The following is a 23,001-nucleotide window of genomic DNA, read 5'->3' on the forward strand; positions in this document are numbered from 1 at the left end:
GCAGTTTTAGACCCGCCCCTTATTCCTAATTAAAAAGGAAACTGCCGCTTGGTGTGCCGCCATCTTGGCTCGACTCTCGCCTCACTTTAGTGGCAAACAGCTGACTACAGAGCCACGAATTGCAGCTAGTTTCCTAGCTAACTCTAACAATTCAACAAAGACGTAAGCTCATTCGATAATCATGCAGCCCAACCTCCGCAACTGTCTCACTTCATTGGTTCATGATGATGTCAGCTGCGGATGTTCCCGCCCTCCACACGCTCGTGATTGGTCGGTTGTTCAAGTCAAAACTAATCTCTGCTCTGATTGGTTTAATGAAACACGTGGGCGTCTTTCGCAGAAAGACGCAGCAAAACAATTTGCAGAAAGTTGCGTGAAGTTAAAGGAACCAACACTTACAAAAGTGCTTATGATTTCAAGATAAAACATGAGCGATTGTATTTACATAGAAAATTGTTAAAGAAAACAAGTATAAAGCAGTAGTACTTTCATAAACTATATATTCTTACAACATGATGTGCACATTTGTCGTACAAGGTGGTTCGGACGATTAACAAACATTTTTCAATTGTGAATTTTATTATGAAAGAATTGCAGGAAGCGCTGTGGTAACTATGACAACTTACTGTCTTACAGACTACAGGAGCTGGAGCATCATTCTTCTGAGACTGATTCTACCATGTTTCAGTCTGTAACCGTGCGAAAAATAACCTTACAAGCAACTTTTATCGGTGGCCTAAATCCCCTACGGACATAAACCATCATACATATTTTAAATTTACATATATTAGCGTAGGCTAACCGTTAGCTTTATATAAACGTGGACGAACATCCATCAACCAACAGCTAACAAGCATAGCTAATGAGCTAACATCACTCTACGTTGCGTTACGAACTAAACCAAAAGCGCAAATATCGGACTTTCTGCTGGACTTTACTCTCCAAAGATACGCTTTTGCTCTTAAGTAGCGTAATAATGTTATTTTCACTCTTTACCATGGGTTTACCTTTGGTTTATGGCGTGTTTTCCACTTGGAAAGACAAAAGTTAACTTTCTCCCTAACTCTCCTTTCTCAGGTAAAGTTCAGCTAGCATGTTTGTTGTCTTTTTATTTATTTATTTTTTTGCTAATTTTGCTGCGACGTGTGTACCTATTCAGTTTAATTAAGCGGACCGACAGTGTGGATCAATTATGTATGACATGGTGCAGGTCAAATGATGAAATCCTGAGTGTTTTACATCTCTATGGTTTGTTTACAACTAATGTTTTGTAGTTTACTATACTTCAAACATAAGAAATGCAGCACTGTCCCAGCTGGAGTTGAATTAATCATATTTCTCTGCCAAACATTGATGCACAGACAAAACTATTCATTTTTTCTGCTGTTTATTTATCTATGCTGGTATTTACTTTTTGCTTATTTAATTTCATAACAGAGTTGTTATTCATTTCCAGAGTGCACAGCAAACTCTGTTCTCCATGATGTGGATGTGCGTTGCTGTTTTCCTGCTGTGGATGAGGTCAGGAGGATGCACAGAAAAGGCCAACATGTCAGACCTCATCGAATACACAGCTGCAGACTTTTATGAGAAACTGCACTCTGGGAAGATGATGTTTATCTATTTTGAGCACCAAGGTATATTTGCATTTAGAACACATGCTTAAGCAGTACATTTGTCATCACTCTCTTTAATATCAGACATGAGATATTAAGGGTTATACAGTGCTAGTGCTATCAGTCTTTTTGAACAACCCGAGGAGATGCAAGAAAAGATTGAGGGAGTTTTTTTTTCAGAGGCTTTTCTATGGAGATCTGAAAGTGTTGTATTAAAACCAAAAGAGGCAGTGCAAAACAGAGCTATGCGTTGTTTTCTGGTGTTGCACAACATGCCATCAAATGCTTGCATGTGGTCATATGGGATGAAAACCTTGTGATGTGTGTGTGACATTCTGTGGAAAAGGTTAATTCACATTCCTGTCAGTGTATTTGCAAAACAAATGTGTTACTGGGATTATTCAAAGGCGAGAATGCGAGCATATTTGTTAATGGATATACTTCAAGACCACTTAAATAAGGTTTTCTATACACTAATAAAATAAGATTCAGCTCAACAGCACCACCCTGACATGTAACTTCACGAAGCTTGTAATGTCGAGTGCTTGCAGTCAAAGGTGGTGCTGCACTTCTAATGGGTTTCCCTTTATACCCACCAAAGAGGCAGAATAGTAGAAGCGCCACAGAGGATTACAGTACATGGTGATGCACAAGGTGATTGACTTAATTTAATTATGAAAGCATGGTGGAGATTTTCAAAATATTCACTTATTTATTCATATTAAAACGATATCTCTGACCGCAGTGTAAGAGCTAATTGGCAAAAATGGCAGAGTTACAGAAATATCTGTTATAATGCGGCATCCATTTCATCTTAAAATGTATAAATAAATAAAAATATATGAATGATAAGAGATACTAACGCAGTCTAGTATCTGCTAATTACAGCATCTTTTTAACTCACTAATCAAGAATAACAGCATTTCTCTCCGTCCCCTCTCCTGTTTCCAGTCTCTCCAACCATCTCTTTGTTCTTGGTGGAGTTGGAGAAGTCTGCTGAGGCTCTGCAGGATTACGGAGTCCTGGTTGGCACGGTAACTGTAGTCCCCTCGGTGCTATGAGTGCCATCTGTCATAGAAGTCCACATTAACGTCGTGATGTTTCAAGTTTTTTTCACTTCAGAATTTGGATGTAGATAACCAGCAAGTGACTGTGTGGAATAAGAATTAGTTTTTTTTGTTCTTGTTGTTTAGGTCAACTGTAATAAAGAGCTGGTACAAACGTACTGCACAGATGAAAGACTTCTGCACACGGCTTTTCTGTTCAGGTAAGTTGTGTAGTAATGGCAGGACTGTTGACATGCAGCCTCTCATATCCGTGTATTAGTCAAATCTCCTGCACCACAATATGAAAAACTCTGGTTCAGATTCAAATTAAACTAAATTTGAATGGACTACTACTAATGATGAGTCACTGTAGTTTCAAAAGTACGAGTGCAGTCGCAGTTGGAGCTATCGAAGATATTTTTTAGGCTGTCCTCATTGACATGCCTGAGCAGGACAAAATAATAGAAACATTTCTCAGTATAATGTACAATTCAACAACGTCACAAACTACAACCTCCATAATGAGTGTGAAGTTAAATCAACACCTCTCTAAGCAGTTTCCATAAAAACTGCACATTATACCCTTCCTGAGTTGAAAGTTTGTTGCAGGACTGCTGTGTTAGATTGCATTAGTTTTAGCAAAACTAGCAGTGGAGTGTGTTTGGTCAGGTGTGTGTTATAATGTTTCTCTTACTGTGTCCATTTCTCTCTGTCTGCAGAGGTGGTAAGGAGTTCCTGAGTTTTGATTTGGACACTGTCTTTGACGTCAACTCAATCGTCTCTGAAGTTCTGTTGTGAGTAAGCAATGCTCCCCGAGTTATAATGAGCTGAGTGAGGCTGTAACTTTATTATGGGAAAGAAAAATGTTTGCAGTTATGTATAGATTTAGAGCAGGAGTGTCAAACTCATTTTAGTTCAGGGTCCACATTCAGCCCAGTTTCATCTGAAGTGGGCCTCAACAGTAAAATCACAGCATAATAACCAACAAACAACCACAACTTCACATTTTTCCTTTGGTTTGGTGCAACAAAAGTTCACATTTAAAGAATTATCTTTTTACAAAACATTATGAACAACCTGAAATTTCTTAAGAAAAAACAAAACAGAACACGACAAAAAACTTGAGACAAACAACAAAAGTCAGACAAAAAAAGACAAAAAACATCAAAAACAAGACAAAATATTACAAAACGAGACACAAAATGACCTGCGAGAAACAAAACGACATACGACAAAATGAGATACAAAAGAACAATGAACAATCTTGCGTTTTACTTTGTGATCAAAACAACTTGTCATGGTCTAGAAATGTTTTTAAATTTATAGTTTTATAAATTTACAATCTGTAGTTAATGTCTTCTCTGTAATTTTGACACTTTGAGGGCCGGATTGGACCCTCCGGAGGGCCGGTTTTGGCCCACGGGCTGCATGTTTGCACTCTTGATTTAGAGGAATCCAAGGGTTTGGGGCCGAGTGGAAGCCAAAAAATATTGAGAAAAAGTTTTAACACATGGCTATTTTTAGTCTTTTTGTGGGCTTTGTTGACTCTAACGAAAATATCAAATAAAACTAGCTTGAAAACAGGTTCTGTCTCTTTCCATTTCAGCGCCATTCTACGTGATGAGGTGAAGTACGTCCACACAGATGCTGATCTCCTGGCCATGGAGAAGGCAGCCAGATGGAAGAAGGACATTGTGCTGGGTTACGTTCAAAGTCTGGGGACACAAGGTAGGAGGTGATTGATGCACCAAAATCACTCATTAAACTTTTTGTATAGTTTCTGCTAATTGTTTTACTTTACTTTCCAGAGCACAGATCGATCATGGAGACAGCATATGTGTATGGATCCAAATATCAGTTCATCCTCATAACAGGAGGCCCAGTATTGAAGCATTTAGGGTAAGTTCTGTTCTTTATGTTCTTTTCTCCAGTGTGAATTGTATGTTCTGTCTGAGAAAAGCAGGTTTATTGTTGGAAACACTGAATGAACCTAACAAATGGAATCAGGCATCAGGCGAAAGTTCAACAGGTCCCTATTTATGAGTTTGAAATGACAACCAGAGACATCAAGCACAGATTATATCACTTCACAAGGAGCAGCACATTAACATACAGTATGATATGAAGAATGAAGTATTACAGCACAAGTCAAGAAAACATTTTATTAACAGAGAACAGGAGAACTTTTTGAGTAGAGTCTTTGAAGTAGATCTTACATATGCTGCTACTACGTGCATCTACAGATACTGGTTAAAGTTGATCAGCTTTATTTTTATTGCACTGCCATCAAAAGCACGTGTGCTGACTGAAATACTGTACAGACTTTACACTGAAAACCATATGACCTAAAAATATGCTAAACTTGCCATAAACTGCTCTGCACTGCAGAATGACTCATGTTCACAATGTAGCAGTAAAGAGGAACTTTTATGGAGGAACTGTGGAAAAAAGACATTTTTTTAGCTGGTCAGATTCAAACATAGGTTGAGTCTGAGGTAAATTTAAGCCTGAAAACTGACCTGACCAGGAAGAAAACGTAGACTGGAAAGTGTTCTGCATTGTCATCATCACCACCTACCAATGGTGGTCTAACGAAGGACAACTGGTGAACCAGAGATGGAGTTGGAACTCGAATAAGGCTCATTAATGTGCATGAAGAGCAAAGTTTGTCAGAAAACTAATCAGACTGTACATACTGTCTACCATTAAAAGCTCATAGAGTGAGTGCATGAGTGTCAGAACTGCAACATGGAGCACTGAAAGATGGTGGCCTTATCTGGTGAATCATGTTTTCTTTCCATCATCTGGATAACTGTGTGCGTGTTTGTTGTTTCTCTGAGGAAAAGATGGCAGCAGGATGAACAGGTGATTGTTCTGCTTTCATGTGGATGTTACTTTGACACGTAGCTTCTACCTAAATATGGCTGCAGACCACATAGAACCCTTCATGGTGGTGATATTCTTTGAAGAAGTGGCCTCTGTCAGCAGGTGTCACGGCCCCTAGTGGCTCTGTGGTGCACTCATTGTAGCCTCTGTGTGGGGAGATAGCTTGTGGAGCCAGAAAAAAGCCCCAAGCTGTTCCAGACCCCACTTGTCTCTACTTGTGGATGATTGGAGCCCTTGTTCCACCTACTGCAGTGCCTGATTGGTCCACCACCCAGTTTCCTCCTCCAAATAGACTGCAGCAATCACCAGACCTGGGTTTAAATACCAAACCCACAATCAGGGCAGCTATGGTTTCACATGAGCAGCTTGCCTTAGTGCATCTCTTGTCTTTGTGTTTCATTCAAATATGTAACTTCTATTACTAGCTGACCAACTATGCTAGAAGTTACTTGTCATCTTTCATTTACTGTAGCCGTTTTGAAATGGCTACTTACGCTGAGGCACTTTTTTGATTTTTTTTTTTTTTACTTGCACCCATTTGTTAGTTACTTTTGTCAGCCAGGGGTGCTGCTATTGTCTTTAAGTTTGGCTATGGAGTTTAGTTATTTTGTTTGAGCTAGTTTTGTAACTCTGTTAGCCTTTGTTTGTTTTTATTTTGTTCTTTGATTGAGCAACATCCACCAGCCCTGTTTTATTTCTTTTGTTATCACCTTTTCTTTTAATTATGACACTAAGCAATAAATTGCTTTGCTATACTGATCCCAAACAGCCGCGTTATAACAACAGGATATTGTGGCAACACTGTTCAGGAATGGTTTGAGGAACATGACAAAGTCAAGATGCTGAATTGGCCTCAAACTTCTCCAGCTCTCCATCTGATCAAGTGTCAGTGGGATGTGATAGAAAACCTAGTCCCATCTATGGAGACCCCACCTCACAACTTCCAGGACTGAAAGGATCTGCTGCTAGTATCTTGGTGCCTGATACCTCAGGACACATTCAGAGGTCTGTGGAGTTCAGTAAGTCACAGCCTTTATAGCAGCGTGACGAGGACCTACACTATATTAGGCAGGTGGTTTTGAAGTTGTGGCTGATCAGATTGTACACAAAATGACTATATTATTAACAGAATATGTATTCTGAATGTGTCCACCTTTGTAATTTAGGGTTTAAGATGTTAATTGAAATTAAACCAAGATGATGAATGGCACTGAATTCCACAAACAGCTCTTCTGTTTATAAATAGAAAATGTAGTCCTATTACTGGCACATTTGTGGGGATCACTGATGTTCCAGTAATGTAGATGTTCAGACTGTCTGACAGGGTGTAAATGAATGACTGAATTAGTTTGGAAGAAATGATGAAGAATATGCGGTACCTGTAAATGCTAAAATCTAATTCTATAACTAAACACACAACGGTCTTCAGTTAGTTGATTCTAAGGCAGGTAAAGCCAAAATTTAAATAATGTTTTCACTAGAACATGTATCTCTGTATTTGTCTTTCAGTGTAAACGAATCGTCCCACTCGTCTAGGGTGTGGTTCCTCCACTGCAGAGTCCACAGTGGGCTCATGACCCCAGTGACCTCTGAGCGCTGCCCTTTGACCTGCATGAGGAAACCCCTGTCTACCCTGAGCCTCCACTCCTTCCTGCAGCTCATGGAGGCTCCACTAGTGGTAAAGAAGACATACAGAGCTACTACTGTGCTTTAGCAAAGGTTTCTGTGTATCTGAAGTTCTGAGTAGAGCTGAAATAAACAGTCAGTTAGTGGCTAGTGGAGTTGTGGAAACTTCACATGTCTATATGGCAGCTACACGTCAGTCACAATGCAGCTCCACTGTTTAGTTCTACATGGGACCTTAATTTACAAAGTGAACGCCATGCTGTATTGAAGGAGACGTGAAAGTAGCGACTGAGACCATAAACTTATTAGGGAAATGTTTACTAAGGTAACAAATCAAGTGAGAAGTAGTCATTTTCTAATAGGCTTCTATAGAATCAAACTTCTTTTTGAACCAGAAGAGTCGCCCCCTGCTGACTGTTGGACAGAATGCAGGTTTGAAGCACTTTGGCTCAATAAGTCTGACGCACAATTTATTATGTCAAAAATGGAAAATGAAACATGATTCCAAAGTATATTTCGTAATTAAACCATAAATCCAACCTAAATGCAATCTTGTCTTTGCAGCACACATTAATGTTCATGAATATAACGTCTTAAATTGTACATGTGCTTCTCTTGTGCCAGTCTGAAGTGTATGACGACCCCTCCTCAGTCCAGCCCCCCCAGTTCCCCTACCAGCAGACCCCCCAGGTCTTCCTCTTCTCTCGTCCCGCTACTGAGCACCTGGACCTGGACACAGCCACCACTCTGGCCTGGAGGCTACGTGGCCTCGCCCTGCTGCTGCTCGTACACAGGTGTGTCAGAGTTACAGGTACATGTATGAACATGGATCTGAACAGCTTGGAGACTAGGCAACAGTACTTTCCAAACACTGTTCACTCCTAAATTCACATAGAGTTTAATTAAGCCTGAATCTACCATTATAACTGTGTGGTTGTGTTTGTTTATGCGCTACCAGGCAGAGTCCTGCAGTGAAAACCCCTGATGAATATAATGCTGCTTACAGGCTGCCTGACAAGGTATGAAGGCCTCATATATACATTCAGAATGAGTTTACTCATTATTCTTACCCGTGTGTGTTTTTGTGCACATTTCCAGAGTTCAGAGGTGAAGTATTTGACTTTGCACAGCCTCGATCAGGTGTTGGACCTCTTCACAAATCAGGAGAAAGAGGAGGATGAAGAGGAGGAGGATGGAGAAGAAGATGGAGAAGAAGATGAGGGACTAGAGGAGGATGAGGAGGATTCTTTTGGTAAAGATAATAGACAGTGCAAGAGAAGAATCACATAATAGCAAAGGAGGAAGTAGAATGTTGGAGTATACCTGTGTGCATTCATGTGTTTCTGTGTTTCCAGGCAACCTGGACGATGAAGTTGCAGCGTCAGTCTTTGAAAAGCGAGGCGACTTGCTGGACATGGACTCAGTTACGCAACTAACGTCTGAGAACTTCCACACTGCAGTGGCACAAAGCAGCCTGACAGTGGCACTCTTCTACCTCAAATGTAAGACACTGAGTCCCTGCTGGGTGACATTAGATTACTGTCATTTAGATGTGCTGGTACTTTCTGTGAAACACAATCAGGAGGACAAGCAAGTGATTCTGAATTTATGGATGTTTTAACCTTTCATAGCTGAATTTGACTGTCTGATTCTGAAAACCACAGTTAGCTTGAGATATCTGTATTTAAATTTGAACTATCTACAATAATAGTTGCAGATCTCAAACATCAGTATGTGTGAATTGTTGTGTATAGGACTGTTCATTCAAGGCTTTCCCTTTGATATTAGTTAATCAAATCAATAAGTAGTATTAGTAGAAGTAATGATAAGACAGAATTCCAGTTTGAAATATCTACACCATTCTGTCTCATCAAAACTTGATTTAAGATAGCTGAAAAGGGCAGTTTAAATTTCTTGAATTGAGACAAATTTAAGATATCTTGAACTATAATTATGACTGGTCAGAATTAAACTATAGATATCTGAAACTGGAATTGCAACTAGTTACCAACTGTAGATTGTAAGAAGGAGCCCCATACACATGGATGGTGAAAGTGACATCATTAGTCCTAGGAAGAATGTCACTGTGAATATCTGAAATTGAATTATGGATATATGCCATAGATACACGGTAAAAAATGTTTGTACATTTTATGGTGAAAAATTGTCAAACCATGATGGTAAAAATCTGTAAACTCTGAAACAGTTTGATATAACACTAAATCACCGTAAATAGATTAATCAGGAGAAAAGTGTGTTTTTTAAGATTACATTTCCTGACTACTGCACAATTTTTAATGGAAAAATACCCTAATGTGGAACAATACAGTAATTTTTGCATTTAATTCTCAAATTCTGGATTTATTACATGTAAAAAATACAATTTGTTACCGGTCAAATTATTCTTTATAACCGCAATTTTTGCTAAAAATATACACATTAAATATTAAATACACTAAATGTTGTGCTGATAATCTAAAAATGCTGTAATATTTATGTAAATTTTCAAATTTTAAAGGTTAAAACTTTTTTTTTTACAGTTAAATATGGAATGAAGCACATTTTTAACCCTAAAATCAACAATATCAATACATTTCTTTACCATAAATGTAGAAAATGTTTGACCGTAATTTTACGGCAGCATTCTGGCGACCACAGCTGCTGGAATTTTACCGTAAAAACAACACAGTGTTTGCAGCCGCACTATTAAATGCCATATAAATGTCATTCTCTAAACAAATGGATGAAATTAAATATTGCAGTTTGTTTTTTGACCACCAGGGGACGCTGTGTCAATGGCTTTTCTCAGCTCCTTCATTGAAGTTGCAGAGAGACTTGCAGGTAAACATGAGATCACAGTCACAGGTGCACTTCATAACAGATATATAAATGACTGGATAGAAGAGAGGGTCAGTATTAATAAGAAAAGCACCGTTGTAGTCAATATTAGTGTAACACCCAAAAATATTCATGTTTATGGATTTGTTTGGAGACAAAAGCAGGAAGTCTAGAATTGCCTTAAAGTTAGTTACAGTGATTTGAGCCACATTTTTAGCCGGTATTTGTTTATATTTTTGCAAACCTGCATCATTTAAGGTTTGCTGAATTAGTTCTTAGCATTTACAATTTACAGAGTTATCTTTACGCTTGACTTCTAAACAATTCTCTTCAGATTCTGAGGTCGTCGATGTTCAGATGAGTGCGGTGGACTGTGGAGAGTGGACCGACCTCTGTGCCACTCAGCCAGGCAGCGACGTCCCGTTCCAGCCAATCATAGCCTTTCCCAGCGTCTTGGTGCTCCGCCCACAGGAGACGGCTCAACACTACAGAGGAATGCTGGGTAGTGAGGCGCTACACCGCTTCATCATGATGTAAGGAGACATGAGAAATATCTTTAGAAATATATATCAGTCATTAATTTAATTTTATTTCACTTTTTTCCTATTTCGAATGACCGACATGTGAAGCTAAAAGGAGTCAGTATGAAAGCAATTTGTAAATTTTGTAATTAAAATTTTATTATTATTCAGGAAAATAATCGTATTTACGGATAACAGTTTAAATAATGCACGTTTGCATGATAGTGCCATAAAATCACAAATCACAAGACATTAATGACGATAATCATGCAGAGCCAATGTGAGTCCGTCATAACGTATATCGTACTGAGTTGCTTTAAATTTATTTCTTGAGAGCAGTTTCTCATGATTCAGGCAATTTTCCATCTGATTCCAAGCAAAGAAGGGCAGCGTACTTAGATGGCCTTTTCCCCATTTCAGTCCAGGCTCTGGGAACAGAGAGCAGAGATGAATCCTGGGAACAAAGACAATAGCTTCTCTTATAGTTTTGGCTGATATTAACCCATAGACATAAAGGAAGTTGACCAAGAAAAGATTTATAAAGAAGAACATGTTGATAACTAAATTTAGAGCTGGACAAGGCAGACCATCTATTGTGAGCGTATAACACACAATAATAAATAAAAGATTTAGTTGTGTTATATGTCATTTTTTGACGTTGTGGAACTAAACAGATCCAATTCAGGACGATGTTTTCTGTGAGTCTTGCTTTAGAGAAAAGACATTTCTTTGATGATGTAATAGCGATGCCATTAAAGTTATTCCCACTTCTCCTTGACCCTCCAAACTTAAAGCCACAAACTACAGTGGAGGTATTTGCCAGACAAGGAGACTGTAATTAAGATAATCAAGTTACATCATTGGAAATGTGGGATTATTATCAACATAAAAGCATGTTGATAATAATCAATATGCATCAACTAGTTTGCACCCAGTTTAAAATGTATTTCTGTGGTTCTGAAATCTCCCGATATGATAAAGAATGTCAAGGAAAGACAAACTTATCCCTGCAGGATGTTTGTCTTGGAAATCACTCCAGCTGCAAGGACATGGAACAGTTCCTGAGAACAGCAGTCAGCTGTTTTACAATATAAAGTTTAAAAAAAAAAACAAAAAAACACGGTTACAACAGAATAGTATAAATAAAATAAGAGAGACCACATGAGGTGAATCAGATGGTTGTGTTTGCATGACTGGTGAAAGCAGTTTTCCCTTTCAATCACACCGCAGGCTTAAATATACTACATTTTATCTACAAATACGCTCCCACAGGAAACACACTCATATGTAATCTTGGCAAAAGATGAGCACTAATATTTCTGCTACAACAGAAGTCATGTAGCGGTCATACCTGCTGTGGCTTTCTGCTGAACAACAGGACAGAATAGATTCATCTCAGGGAACATTTTAAGAATATTCCTTCAGTCTGCTGGAATATTAGTCATTGGCTGCTCTGATGCAAGGTCATGTTTTCTATATGTCAGGGGAGTTCGATATTCTGATATCCACGCTTTTATTTAATCATCAATTAGCCTTTCAACACCATTAGCTAACATAATGTAGCATTAGAACACAGGAGTGATGGTTGCTGGAAATGTTCCTCTGTACCTCTATGTAGATATTCCATTAAAAATCTGCTGTTTCCAGCTAGAATAGTCATTTACCACATTAACAATGTCTAGACTATATTTCTGATCAATTTAATGTTATCTTCATTGGAAAAACTGCTTTTCTTTCAAGAATAAGGACATTTCTAAGTGACCCCAAACTTTTGAACTGTAGTGTGTCTGAGGCTTTAACTTCCATCAGGTCCAACACTAAAACTGACCAGGCTTTGTCAGCCCCAGAAATAATTATCAGTGTTTAATTTTTGATGTAGCTGAAAATCAAGTTGTGTACTTAAAAAAAAAATTTAAATGTTAATACAATTTGTCATTTGCCGTGTGTGTTTGTGTGCACTTTCACCAGGAGCCGCACCGATTCTCCTGCACTGCTGTCCACTGAAGACGAAGTCACGTCCTTCCTTCAGGAGGTCCCTCATGCTGAGCTAACGGGCTACAAGCCTGACAGAGTCGTGGGACTGTTTAAGACGCACACACAAACCGGTAGGAGGCTGTACTAGTGTGTGTCGGTGTGATGCAGGCTTCACTGCTAATGAGGATATTAGAAATTATCTAATTCATGGTGATGCTCTAATAGCTGAAAACAAACCGAGGAATTGTAGCACCCAATAATGTTATAATGTACTGAAAATGTGATAGAATTTGAACTTAGCCTGATTAGAAATGTAGTAAAACCCAACAATGTAATAACTTGACTAACAATGTCATACAACGTCTGAAATTACACCAGTTTGGCTTTTAAAGTGACATATGTGGACTGGTAAGTCAGGTGTTATGTTGTGCACATACATGTAATATGAATCCTGATATATACCCTCAGTGTTTAGTTGCAAACCTGTGATACAGAGTGATAAGAAGAAGGTTTAGGAAAGAGTCACTTAAGCTTTCTGATGCTGAAATTTTGGGTCCAATAAAGGTCGTCCATTATCCATTCAATAAGACCAGGATGCTGATGCTTGTATCTGAGTGTCTAAGTGCAAGTGACTGTATGCTCAGAGTCTGCACTTTAACCTCATAGTCATTTTTACTTTTGAAACCAGCATGTACTGCATTCTTAAATTTAGAAAAAACAAAATGAAGCACCTTGAATTCAAAATGAGCACAGTATTACATTGTCATTATCAGACATACTGGTACAAATACAGTATTATTTTGCTGTTTAAGTTATTGCATTATTAGATTTTGTTACATTTTCAGTCAGGTTAAGTGCAAATAGTAAAATTTAGGAAAAGTCAGAAGTTTATCTGACATTAATGTATATTTCTGGTACTCTCAAAAAAAATTGTATGAGCAGACCAAAGGTATCTAATGTGCTGCTAAACCTCTGAATACTTTTGACTTCACTACTTTGTTTTTATGCCACTGCTTCCTGGTAAAGAGTCTCAAATACTAATACTTTAAAAAACATTTGGACATTATAAAAAAAGAAAAAAAAAAAGAAAAGTTAAATATTTTCCTTCTGTTAAAATACAGATGAGCTGAAGGCTGTTATCAAAACAACCTGGACTTCATTAACATCCCAGCAGTCTCACAGGCTGATAAACCTTAATGCTACGCCACATTAATACGGTAATAAAAATTTAATATAAAGTATTGAGAGTATAAATTAACATCCTTTTTTAAAAAAAATGGGTATTTCTGTATTGTAATTTTTTTTTTTTCATGATTTTAAGGAAATGTTTTAGTTGAGCTATCAGATTTTGGATTATCACGAGATACAAATCAGAATCATCCAAATTAAAGAAAAGGGAAAAAAAACTAACCTTGATATTTTACTTTATGTGTAATGAGTCTAGAATATACTAATTTTTCACTTTCCTAAATAGGTAATGGAAATGAACTAGTATTTTTTTTTCAAATTCAGAAAGAGGGTTTTATAGGAGGTTATTTGTATATTTTGGAGTGTTCATGGGAAGTCAGGCCAAAAGGCATTAATGTGCTGAAACAAAATGATCCATTAACTCCAGTTTCAGTGTCCGATTCTTCACTTGGAAGCTGATTCTGCTCCAAAACACTGCAAAGACTCCAAAATACTCACAAGATTTTATTCATGATGTTTGTAATTAATGAGCAGTAGACAGGCAGCATTCATTGATACAGCGGAGGAATAAGATCAGTCTTTGGATACATCTATAACTAACTTTTAACTTACTTCATAGCCTCCTTTCTTGACAAACCACCGGCTTACTGTCAGTAACATCATAATATCGTGTAATGGGATGTTTCTCTGTCTTACCAGGTTTAAAAGTTTTTACTGCAGCAGCAAAGTCGCTGAGAGGAGAAGTGCTGACCGGCCTGTTGACCGATGTTCTGGCAGAGAAATGGTAAAATCTCTAAATTCAGTCACCTCTTTGCTGTTTCAAGGTTGCAAATTGCCGTCAATTGCCTCTCTTAAGCCCTCGTTTCATAGACTCAAGTTGTAATTCACTCGAATTTACTTGAATATTTTCAAGTGGAAATAACCAAACACAGAGTTACAAGTTTGGAGAGGACAAAAGGTGCATGTTATGAGTTGTCTGTGTTTATTTAACTTTCAAGAAGAGGATTTCCAACAGCACTTAGATGATGAGAATGAAATTGGTTTGTTTTTGAGTGTGTGAAATCACTCAAGGAGCTATTAAAATCCAGTCAGGTATTGAAAGGTCACTTAAATCGATGTGTGGTTATGTTTTGTAAAGGTTAAAAAACACTTGTGTTATGAAAAAGTATTACTTTTCACCATCTGAGGTATTGTTTAGTACAGGAGCATCAAACTCATTTTGGACCCTCTGGAGGGCCGGTTTTGGCCCGCGGGCCGCATGATTGACACCCCTGCTTTAGTACATTCTGATTTGAGCTGCATCACTTCCATTATATGCTGTGTTTGTGTGTTTTGTGTTGTGCGCTCACAGGGCTGCAGGCCTCGCTGTGGACCTTCCTGCTATGTTGGTGTTTCCTTCATGGAGGACACACACACATCCGTCCACTCTGCCAGTGTCGTCCTCCGCTGAAGAGCTGCTCACACACATCACCACTGCACTGCTCCACCCGATGGTAACTCAAACCATGTGTGCATTTGTCTTGTATGCATTAAGAAGTACTTAAAAAGTGGTTATTTTTAAATTACTGGATGTTTACCGCAGTCGTCTAAATAGAAGAAACGACCCAAGTATTGCAGCCAAATTCAAAATACCGAAGTCTCTACGCTCAGATTGTGTTCTTATCTTCATTTACATCTCATGAAATAAAATAGCCGCAAATAAATGGTAGCTTCTTGGAAGTTTACGAAAGCCAAGATGGAACGGTTCACAGTATGTCACAGATAACAAGCTCCAGATGTGGATCCAGAGTTTGGATGTGCTTTCCTCGATACATCCAGGGCCAGAGTTATAAGTCATGTGTGAGTTTACGTTTGTTCAAATAAACAATGCAAAGAATTTATGTGAACACATCGCTCTTCAGTGCAGATGTTGCTCAAGTTGAGATTTTTCTTTGAGTGTTTATTATGCTCTGATGAATCTGGCTCCAGGCTGTTTTCTGGCACTGTGAAGGTAAATAGTTGAAGTGTAACAGCCTGAAGTTCCACAGCGGAAACTCTCTCAGTGTATTATTATTATTATTGATATAATTTTAAGGGATTTAGGGTCAAAAGTGACAGAAATCAGTGACAAATACTTCCTTTTGGTGGCGCTGTTGTCCTCAATTTAATTTATAAAGACCCAACAAAACCCGTTAAAAGCGGACGCTAATCGTCACTTCTTCATTCTACATGATGACAAAGACACCTGCAGTGCAATGTGTTGTGTATAATAAAGCAGAGTAGATTAAAAAATGCACACAGCTCTTAAATTATCCCAAGTCATCTTAATTCTTGACACCGCTCAGCTTATTTTGCTTCCTTCAGTAAAATGTTTTGCTGCTTCCAACACATGGTTTGTGCATAAACTCAGCTGCAGATTTTACACCAGCACCAGCCAAAACCGCCGATGTGTAAATCCCTGATAATCAGCAGAAACTGGGCTTTGTGCTGATTTCGTGAGAGTCTTTGCCAAACATTCTTTAAATCTTCTCTTTTTTTAAATGTTGTATTGTCAGGACTCAAAGCACCTGTGTTGTGTCCGCTCCCTGTTGGCAGGATGTTTGTAATTTTAGATCATGGATTAATTTGCACGTCTTTGTCCTCTACTTTCTTTTTACCTCCAGCCTGAGCTGACTGTGGAAAACCTGCCGTCCTTCCTGTCGCTGGGTAAAGCTCTGCTAATTCTCTTTGTGGGAGAAGAGGAGGACGAGATCGGACAGAGGCAGAACCAGGCGCTGGTGGAGGAGATGAGAGGAGTTTTGGAGTTGGGAGGGAGGAGGATGGAGGAGTACCTGCCCTGCTGGATCCACCTGTACATACATCAACCACATCCTATATACACTACCGTTCAAAAGATTGGGGTCACCCACACAATTTCATGTTTTCCATGAAAACTCACACTTTTATTCATGTGCTAACATAACTACACAAGGGTTTTCTAATCATCAATTAGCCTTTCAACACCATTAGCTAACACAATGTAGCATTAGAACACAGGAGTGATGGTTGCTGGAAATGTTCCTCTGTACCCCTATGGAGATATTCCATTAAAAATCATCTGTTTCCATCTAGAATAGTCATTTACCACATTAACAATGTCTAGACTGTATTTCTGATTCATTTAATGTTATCTTCATTGAAAAAAAAATGCTTTTCTTTCAAGAATAAGGACATTTCTAAGTGACCCCAAACATTTGAACGGCAGTGTACATTTGGCATTAGATGCAGAATAACCTGCTTGATGAAGATTTTCCGAGGCCTTTTTACACACATTTTTGGCCTCTGAGCTCATATTTCTCTCTTCTTTCAAAAATAAGGACATTTCTAAATGACCCCAAACTTTTGAATGGAAGTGTATATGTATTAAATTTGCTCCACATTAGTTAAAGTTGCTCTGTATTATTTATAGTTGCTCTAAATGAATTAAAATTGCTGTATAATAGTTAAAATTCCTCTATATTGGTTAAAGCCGTTTCCAGCTAGAATAGTCATTTACCGCATTACCAATGTCTGGACTGTATTTCTGATTCATTTAATGTTGTTCATTGAAAAAAATGCTTTTCTTTGAAAAATAAGGACATTTCTAAGTGACCCGAAACTTTTAAACAGTAATGTTCATGTATTAAAGTTGCTCTATATTACTTAAAGTTGCTCTACAATGAGTTAAAATTGCTCTATATTTGTTAAAGTAACTCCGTAATAAAGTTGCTCTAAATGAGTTAAAGTTGATCTACACTACAGCTAGAATAGTCATTTACCACATTAACAATGTCTAGACTGTATTTCTGATTCATTTAATGTTATCTTCATTGAAAAAACACTGCTTTTCTTTCAAAAAGAAAGACATTTCTAAGTGACCCTAAACTTTCAAATGGCCTTGTACTTTTTCCTTTTTACACTCCTTACTATTTGAATGTTTTCTTAATAATTGCCAAATTAATAGGTACATTTTGTTGCTGTGTTTCAGTGGCCGCACTCCAGCTGGTATGTCTGTCCTGGGGTCTTACCTGGGCTCGATGCCTCCTCTTCCTGCCCTGGTCCTCTCACATCTGCCCTCCGGAGGTGAAATCTATCGGTACCCACCCAACACCCCCATAGCAGCGTCTTCTGTCCTGCTGTGGCTGCAGAGGATCGAGGATGGTACTGAGTCACCGGCAGGTAAGACGGAGGAGTAAAACCAAAAGCAGAGTAACGGATTAGTATGAAGTAGCTTGTAGACTCTCCTTGTGCTTCTGCTTCCACATCAGTATCATACATGTAGTGATAGAAAGTCATGCCTCATTTGTAATCTAATGTTTGACTCATGAAAAAAATGGCGGTGGGTAAGTTAATGAACAGTAAAAATGAAACAAACCACTGATTCAAAGAGAAAACCTGTAGAGCAGCTTGAAATTCTATGTAAATGATCTCAGAAGAAAAAGTACTGACTGCAAATACTAGATTATTAGTTCATTTTAATTAATGGGGTTGTGTGAGGTTCTTTTGACTTGGGATTTGAAAAGTGCTCTTTAACTGTAATTATTATTCGAGTTGTAATGTCACTGTGAAATTAATTAGCAATAATAGGCATCTATTGTACAAATTAATACATCAAACTGTGTTTCCAAGGTGATCATGTGCTTCTCAGCTTGTTTTAGCATTAAGGCTCCTTTCATACATGTCATTGAAATTAAGTCTCTGGAAGAGTTTTCCAGCTGATATGTCCATAATGAATGATCCAACGATGCTACAAGTGTACATGTGATATTATCAGCACATGAGAAGGGATTTAGTAACACAAGCAGACATGGTGAAGCTCAGGTTTACAGTCCTGTGTGTGTTTACAGCTCCTTATAACCGCAGCACTGACCTTCTACCTGCACTGATTGTCCTCCTACATGTAATGATTAGATGCTGAGTCTCCAACACGCCGTATAGATTCCATTTCCACCTGGCTGACTGTGGTCAGCACATTCTCAGCACAAAGTCAGCTGTGTGTGTGTTTACACCGATCGTCAACATCCAGATACATCTTATCTGAGTATCAGATTTGACACAGTAACTCAAATTAATGCCATCTTAAACCTTAACTACACACTTTGTCTGATTTGATTGTACCTTTTTAAATCTAGTCTTTTTGTAGTGGTATATAATAAGAAATTACCACAACATAACCATGAATGATTAAATTTTCATTTATTGCAAAGAGTCAAACAGCATCTTTCTGTCTGCATTTGCTCATATTTCTCAGAGGACTGAAATAAGTCAAGACGAAGAAAGAACAATTTTAAGTCCAAACCAAAGTCTTGTTTCACTCTCATGCCCCGGGGCGATCATTTTTCACACTTGATTGACAGCCTGCTAAAATTACATCAAGCTAGAATTATTGATTGGTGACCGAGCGCACAAATCGGCACAGTCAGGGCAGCTTTCATCCAATGTACATATTTTTTTTACCTGAAATAGGTGTACAAAAATGTAAATTTAGTGTTAAATAATATTCATTTTGCAAGGTGTGAACATGGATTACACAGATGATTCATATAAATAACAATAAATATATATTTTTTTATTACTTCTTTATTCATTTAGAAAATAATTTGTCACAAGAGACCAAAAATCCACAAAATCTCCTTTTTTGTTATGTTCAGCATATCAGAAAATTGGTGTGAATGATAAAAATGGGAACGAAATGAAAATGCTCCGTTGCACATTGCGATTAAATATGTCCGTGTCTCTGTAGGGACGCTGGGTGACGACAACTGGCCTCCTGCTGTCGAGTTCTACGACTTTCTGAAAATCATGGACATGCAGGAAGCCGACTCCACCCAGCAGCAAACTCCTAAAGAGGAAGAAGAGGTGGATGAGGAAGAGGTCAGTGTGGAAGAACATTTGGTGTCAGAAGAAGTGACACATGACAATCCTGACAATAATCCCAGCATTCACTCTGAACTGTGACGGGACATGATGGGATGGAAACAATACTACTGATTAAAGCTGTTTTTTTTTTACTGATCTGGGCTTTAGTTTTTTTCTTTTTATCAAAATTTGATCAGATTATTGGATTGTAAATTTTATTGCCAGATTAGTAAAAGATTAGCAGAATACTTGATGTTGAACGAACAACATCAAGACAGTGAGTTTTTTTAACCCATTTTATTCTGTCCTCCGTTGTAGTTTTGGTGCCTTTAGTGCGATATGAATCATCATCTGCAGGTGTTTCCTCAGAGGTGTTCATAGTTTCTGTTTCCTGCTTTCTTACTGCTGTGGGTTTGTGTCGGGTTGCCAGTGAACTTGGTGGTTTCATCAGAAAAATGAGACATTTCTCTTTTTTGAAAAGCTGCTTCTGATCTACCTACCTGAAGCAAGTCACTCTGGGAAGATTTTGCTTTTTGTTTCACTTTAGCTCAGCTAAAACCACAAAGCTTCTAAACTCGAGGGAAGTAGTTTGTCACAGCTGCATATTTGAAAGAAATATGCACAGATCCATTAACAAAAACTATAAAATTGTAATTACAAATGAGATTAATTGACTGATGTTGATTTTATTTTAATCATTAAAGGCACAGTGCCAGTAAGGCCTGCTAACATTTTAATCATCACACGATCTGCACCTTTTCTGCACGTTTGCTGCACTCATAACGTTATGAACAGGAACCTTTAAACTGTTGCCACATCTGCCAAACCACTGATGAGATAACGCTACGTATGGAAACTGCAGTGACATTAGGTGAAGGACATCTGTGGCTTGGAAATTTTTCTGACGCTGGATTTCCCATCAGTCCACCTACTACTAGCCCGGTAATGACAGCAGCATCACGTGTGACTTTTCCCAGCAGTTGAAATGCAACACAGAGCAGATGGAATAGCTTTGTTGGATTTGTCTAATTTAATTAGCTCTGTGGGTTTAGATGTAGTTTATGGGACCTTGAGTCATTTAAATGAATTAGTGTTGCAGATAAAAGAGAACATCCACCCTAAACGTGCACTGGACAGTCTGAGGGGCTCTTGGTCGCATGGATTCTTTACCCCATCTTTGCTTTGTATTTATTCTCACTGAGATGATGCACTGAGCTTTAGATCACAGGAGGAACAGTTTAAGGTCTGGCAGGAGAAAATACATACATATGGAGTCATATAGGGAGTATAATAAAATTCATTGTTCATCTATGAAAGAAGAAATGCATTTTTTTAAGGTATAGTAAGACAATCCAAGCCCAAGAGGACCTGATGTGAAACAATAAGGAGTCCCTCAAATTATAAAATGCTTCAAAATAAGAAAAATAAAATAGATTTGACTAAAATTGTATTGATAACCTCAAGGTTTAACAGTTATTGCTGGCATTTTTAAAATTTCTCTGTCATAACTGTTTTACCTATTTATTTAGGTTTGTAAAATATGTGAAACAGCGCCTCCCTTGGATGTAACTGCCATAAACGCTAAACTGTATCTGTGGTCAAAGGCGGTACTGCTTCCTTGCCTGAGTAAGAAGAGACGCCAGGTGAAGTTGATTAACGGAAATTAAAAATGTTAAATGAGACGCTGAAACTCTAACAGCGCCATGGAAATGTGACTGAATACGTCTCAGAGGGGAAAAAACTCCAAAGTGATGTGGGAACGTCGTCGTTTTGTGGACTTGCAGCAAGAAAAGCAAAATGTTGGTATTTTTAACATGGCAGAAAGTGTGAGTTAGCTAACGTTAGCATCGAGCGTTACCGCGTTTTTAAAGGCTAAGCTAGTTGAGCTAGCTGGAGAGGAGATGAGCAGTTCTGTCAACGAAATGACCGTCGACATGGGCGCTTACTTCAACTTAAAGACTCCAGAGTGGATTTGGACATCAAATAGCGTGAGTCAGATACACCATCTGTCCTTCTGTCCGTCTGTCTGTCTTTGCTAGCTGGTTTCTCTCCTGATAGTTAGCTTAGTAGCTCAGGTCTATGCATTTAGCCAAAGACAAACTTTGGTTTAGCCTCCTGCTCCAGTCATATTGTAAATACTTTACTGTCTTGATGCTTTTTTGTGTAAATTTTCCTAAATTTGTATGTAATGGTTTTTCAGTCACCTGCAGTTTGCTGAATGTAATTAAGTGCTCTTTGAGTATTTCCATTTAATGCACCTTTATTCTTTCACTCTACTACATCTCAGAAGCAAATGTTTTGCTTTTTACTGCATTACAATTGTGTGACAGTTTTATGTACTAGTGTCTTTTCAGAATACACATTTTCATAGTCTTTTTAGTGAAAATTCCACATCTTTAAATGTGATTTTGAATGTGTGTGAGAAACTCAAGGATGTGTGTATCCTGCAGTAATATTGCTCCAAATCCATCATATAGTAAAACAGTTCATGGTGTAGTATGAGCACTCTTTCTTAAGTAAAGGATCTGAATACTTCTTCCATCAATGACTGCTAGAGTTGGTTGTGAGAATTTAATCGTACTTGTTTGGTTTTTAAGTTGTGTATATATTGAGTAGTGAGCTTTAATAACTAACTAGCATATTGTTGACCGTTTTGTATGGGAAATACAAAGAAAATAGCATGTGTTTAATACATACAATTATACTTTTAGGTGTTTCTGAAGTATGCAGTGTCAATCTGTGCCTGTCTACTCTTTGTTGTACAAGTCTTATGATATGTCATAGTTAATTTTAGATTGGAACCAAAATTTCTCTGTCTTAAAGTTTCCTATTTCTTATTTTGCAGTTTGTTGTATTCATGTGTTCTGAATATTGAGAGGAAAATATCCCCTACTCAACCTGGAAATGTACACCTATGGTGTGGCCCATGTGGTTTACCGTGATCCAGTGAACTTATGTAATTATAACAGGTGAAGTTTTCCTTTAGCAGTATTTATAGATGGGAAACCTTGACTAAAATGAGAGATTGTCTTCTTTTTTGCAATGGTAAAGGCCAAAAAACTACTGGAACGCAGTCCTCAAATAATATCTGATTCCTGTCTTGATGTGGATTTCTCCTTTGTGATGTCAGTGTTCAGTTTACTGTGTGCTGTTCAAGTCTATCAGTGTCAAAGTAGTAGCAAGCAGAATAAAAACATCCAAAAAGTCCATGCCAAGCAACTCAGTCTGTGTTTACAGACTGATGGATTGCACTGTGCCGTAACTGTTTGGGTTTTTCCAGTGGAGCCAGTGACTAGAACAGGATTAGATCCCGAGGTGCTGCCTCCGTTATTCTGTCTGACAAGATGTTTTTTGATTCAAGGATTTAGATTTTTTTTTCCAGAGCTCTGAGCTTTAGGGATTATCTGAGCTCAACTCATGTCAGTAGTGCAATATGTGATAGTGCCAATG

At 38.1% G+C, this 23,001-nt stretch overlaps 1 protein-coding gene across 1 annotated transcript; it reads left to right on the forward strand.

Annotated features, from left to right (window-relative positions):
- The first annotated feature begins 642 nt into the window (after positions 1 to 642).
- txndc16 (thioredoxin domain containing 16) lies at positions 643 to 22,655 on the forward strand. Its single transcript, XM_023267157.3, has 20 exons — positions 643 to 1,077; positions 1,457 to 1,637; positions 2,568 to 2,650; positions 2,810 to 2,883; positions 3,382 to 3,456; positions 4,269 to 4,390; positions 4,471 to 4,561; positions 7,058 to 7,226; positions 7,799 to 7,968; positions 8,133 to 8,193; positions 8,273 to 8,426; positions 8,530 to 8,676; positions 9,956 to 10,015; positions 10,347 to 10,545; positions 12,502 to 12,638; positions 14,395 to 14,479; positions 15,047 to 15,188; positions 16,338 to 16,525; positions 17,681 to 17,871; positions 19,436 to 22,655. Exons 2-20 carry the CDS (start codon positions 1,481 to 1,483, stop codon positions 19,648 to 19,650), a joined length of 2,520 nt encoding a protein of 839 aa, XP_023122925.2. The 5' UTR covers positions 643 to 1,077; positions 1,457 to 1,480; the 3' UTR covers positions 19,651 to 22,655.
- Positions 22,656 to 23,001: the final 346 nt, after the last annotated feature.

The sequence above is a fragment of the Amphiprion ocellaris genome, chromosome 24 (assembly GCF_022539595.1).
Source record: "Amphiprion ocellaris isolate individual 3 ecotype Okinawa chromosome 24, ASM2253959v1, whole genome shotgun sequence".
Classification (NCBI taxonomy): domain Eukaryota; kingdom Metazoa; phylum Chordata; class Actinopteri; family Pomacentridae; genus Amphiprion; species Amphiprion ocellaris.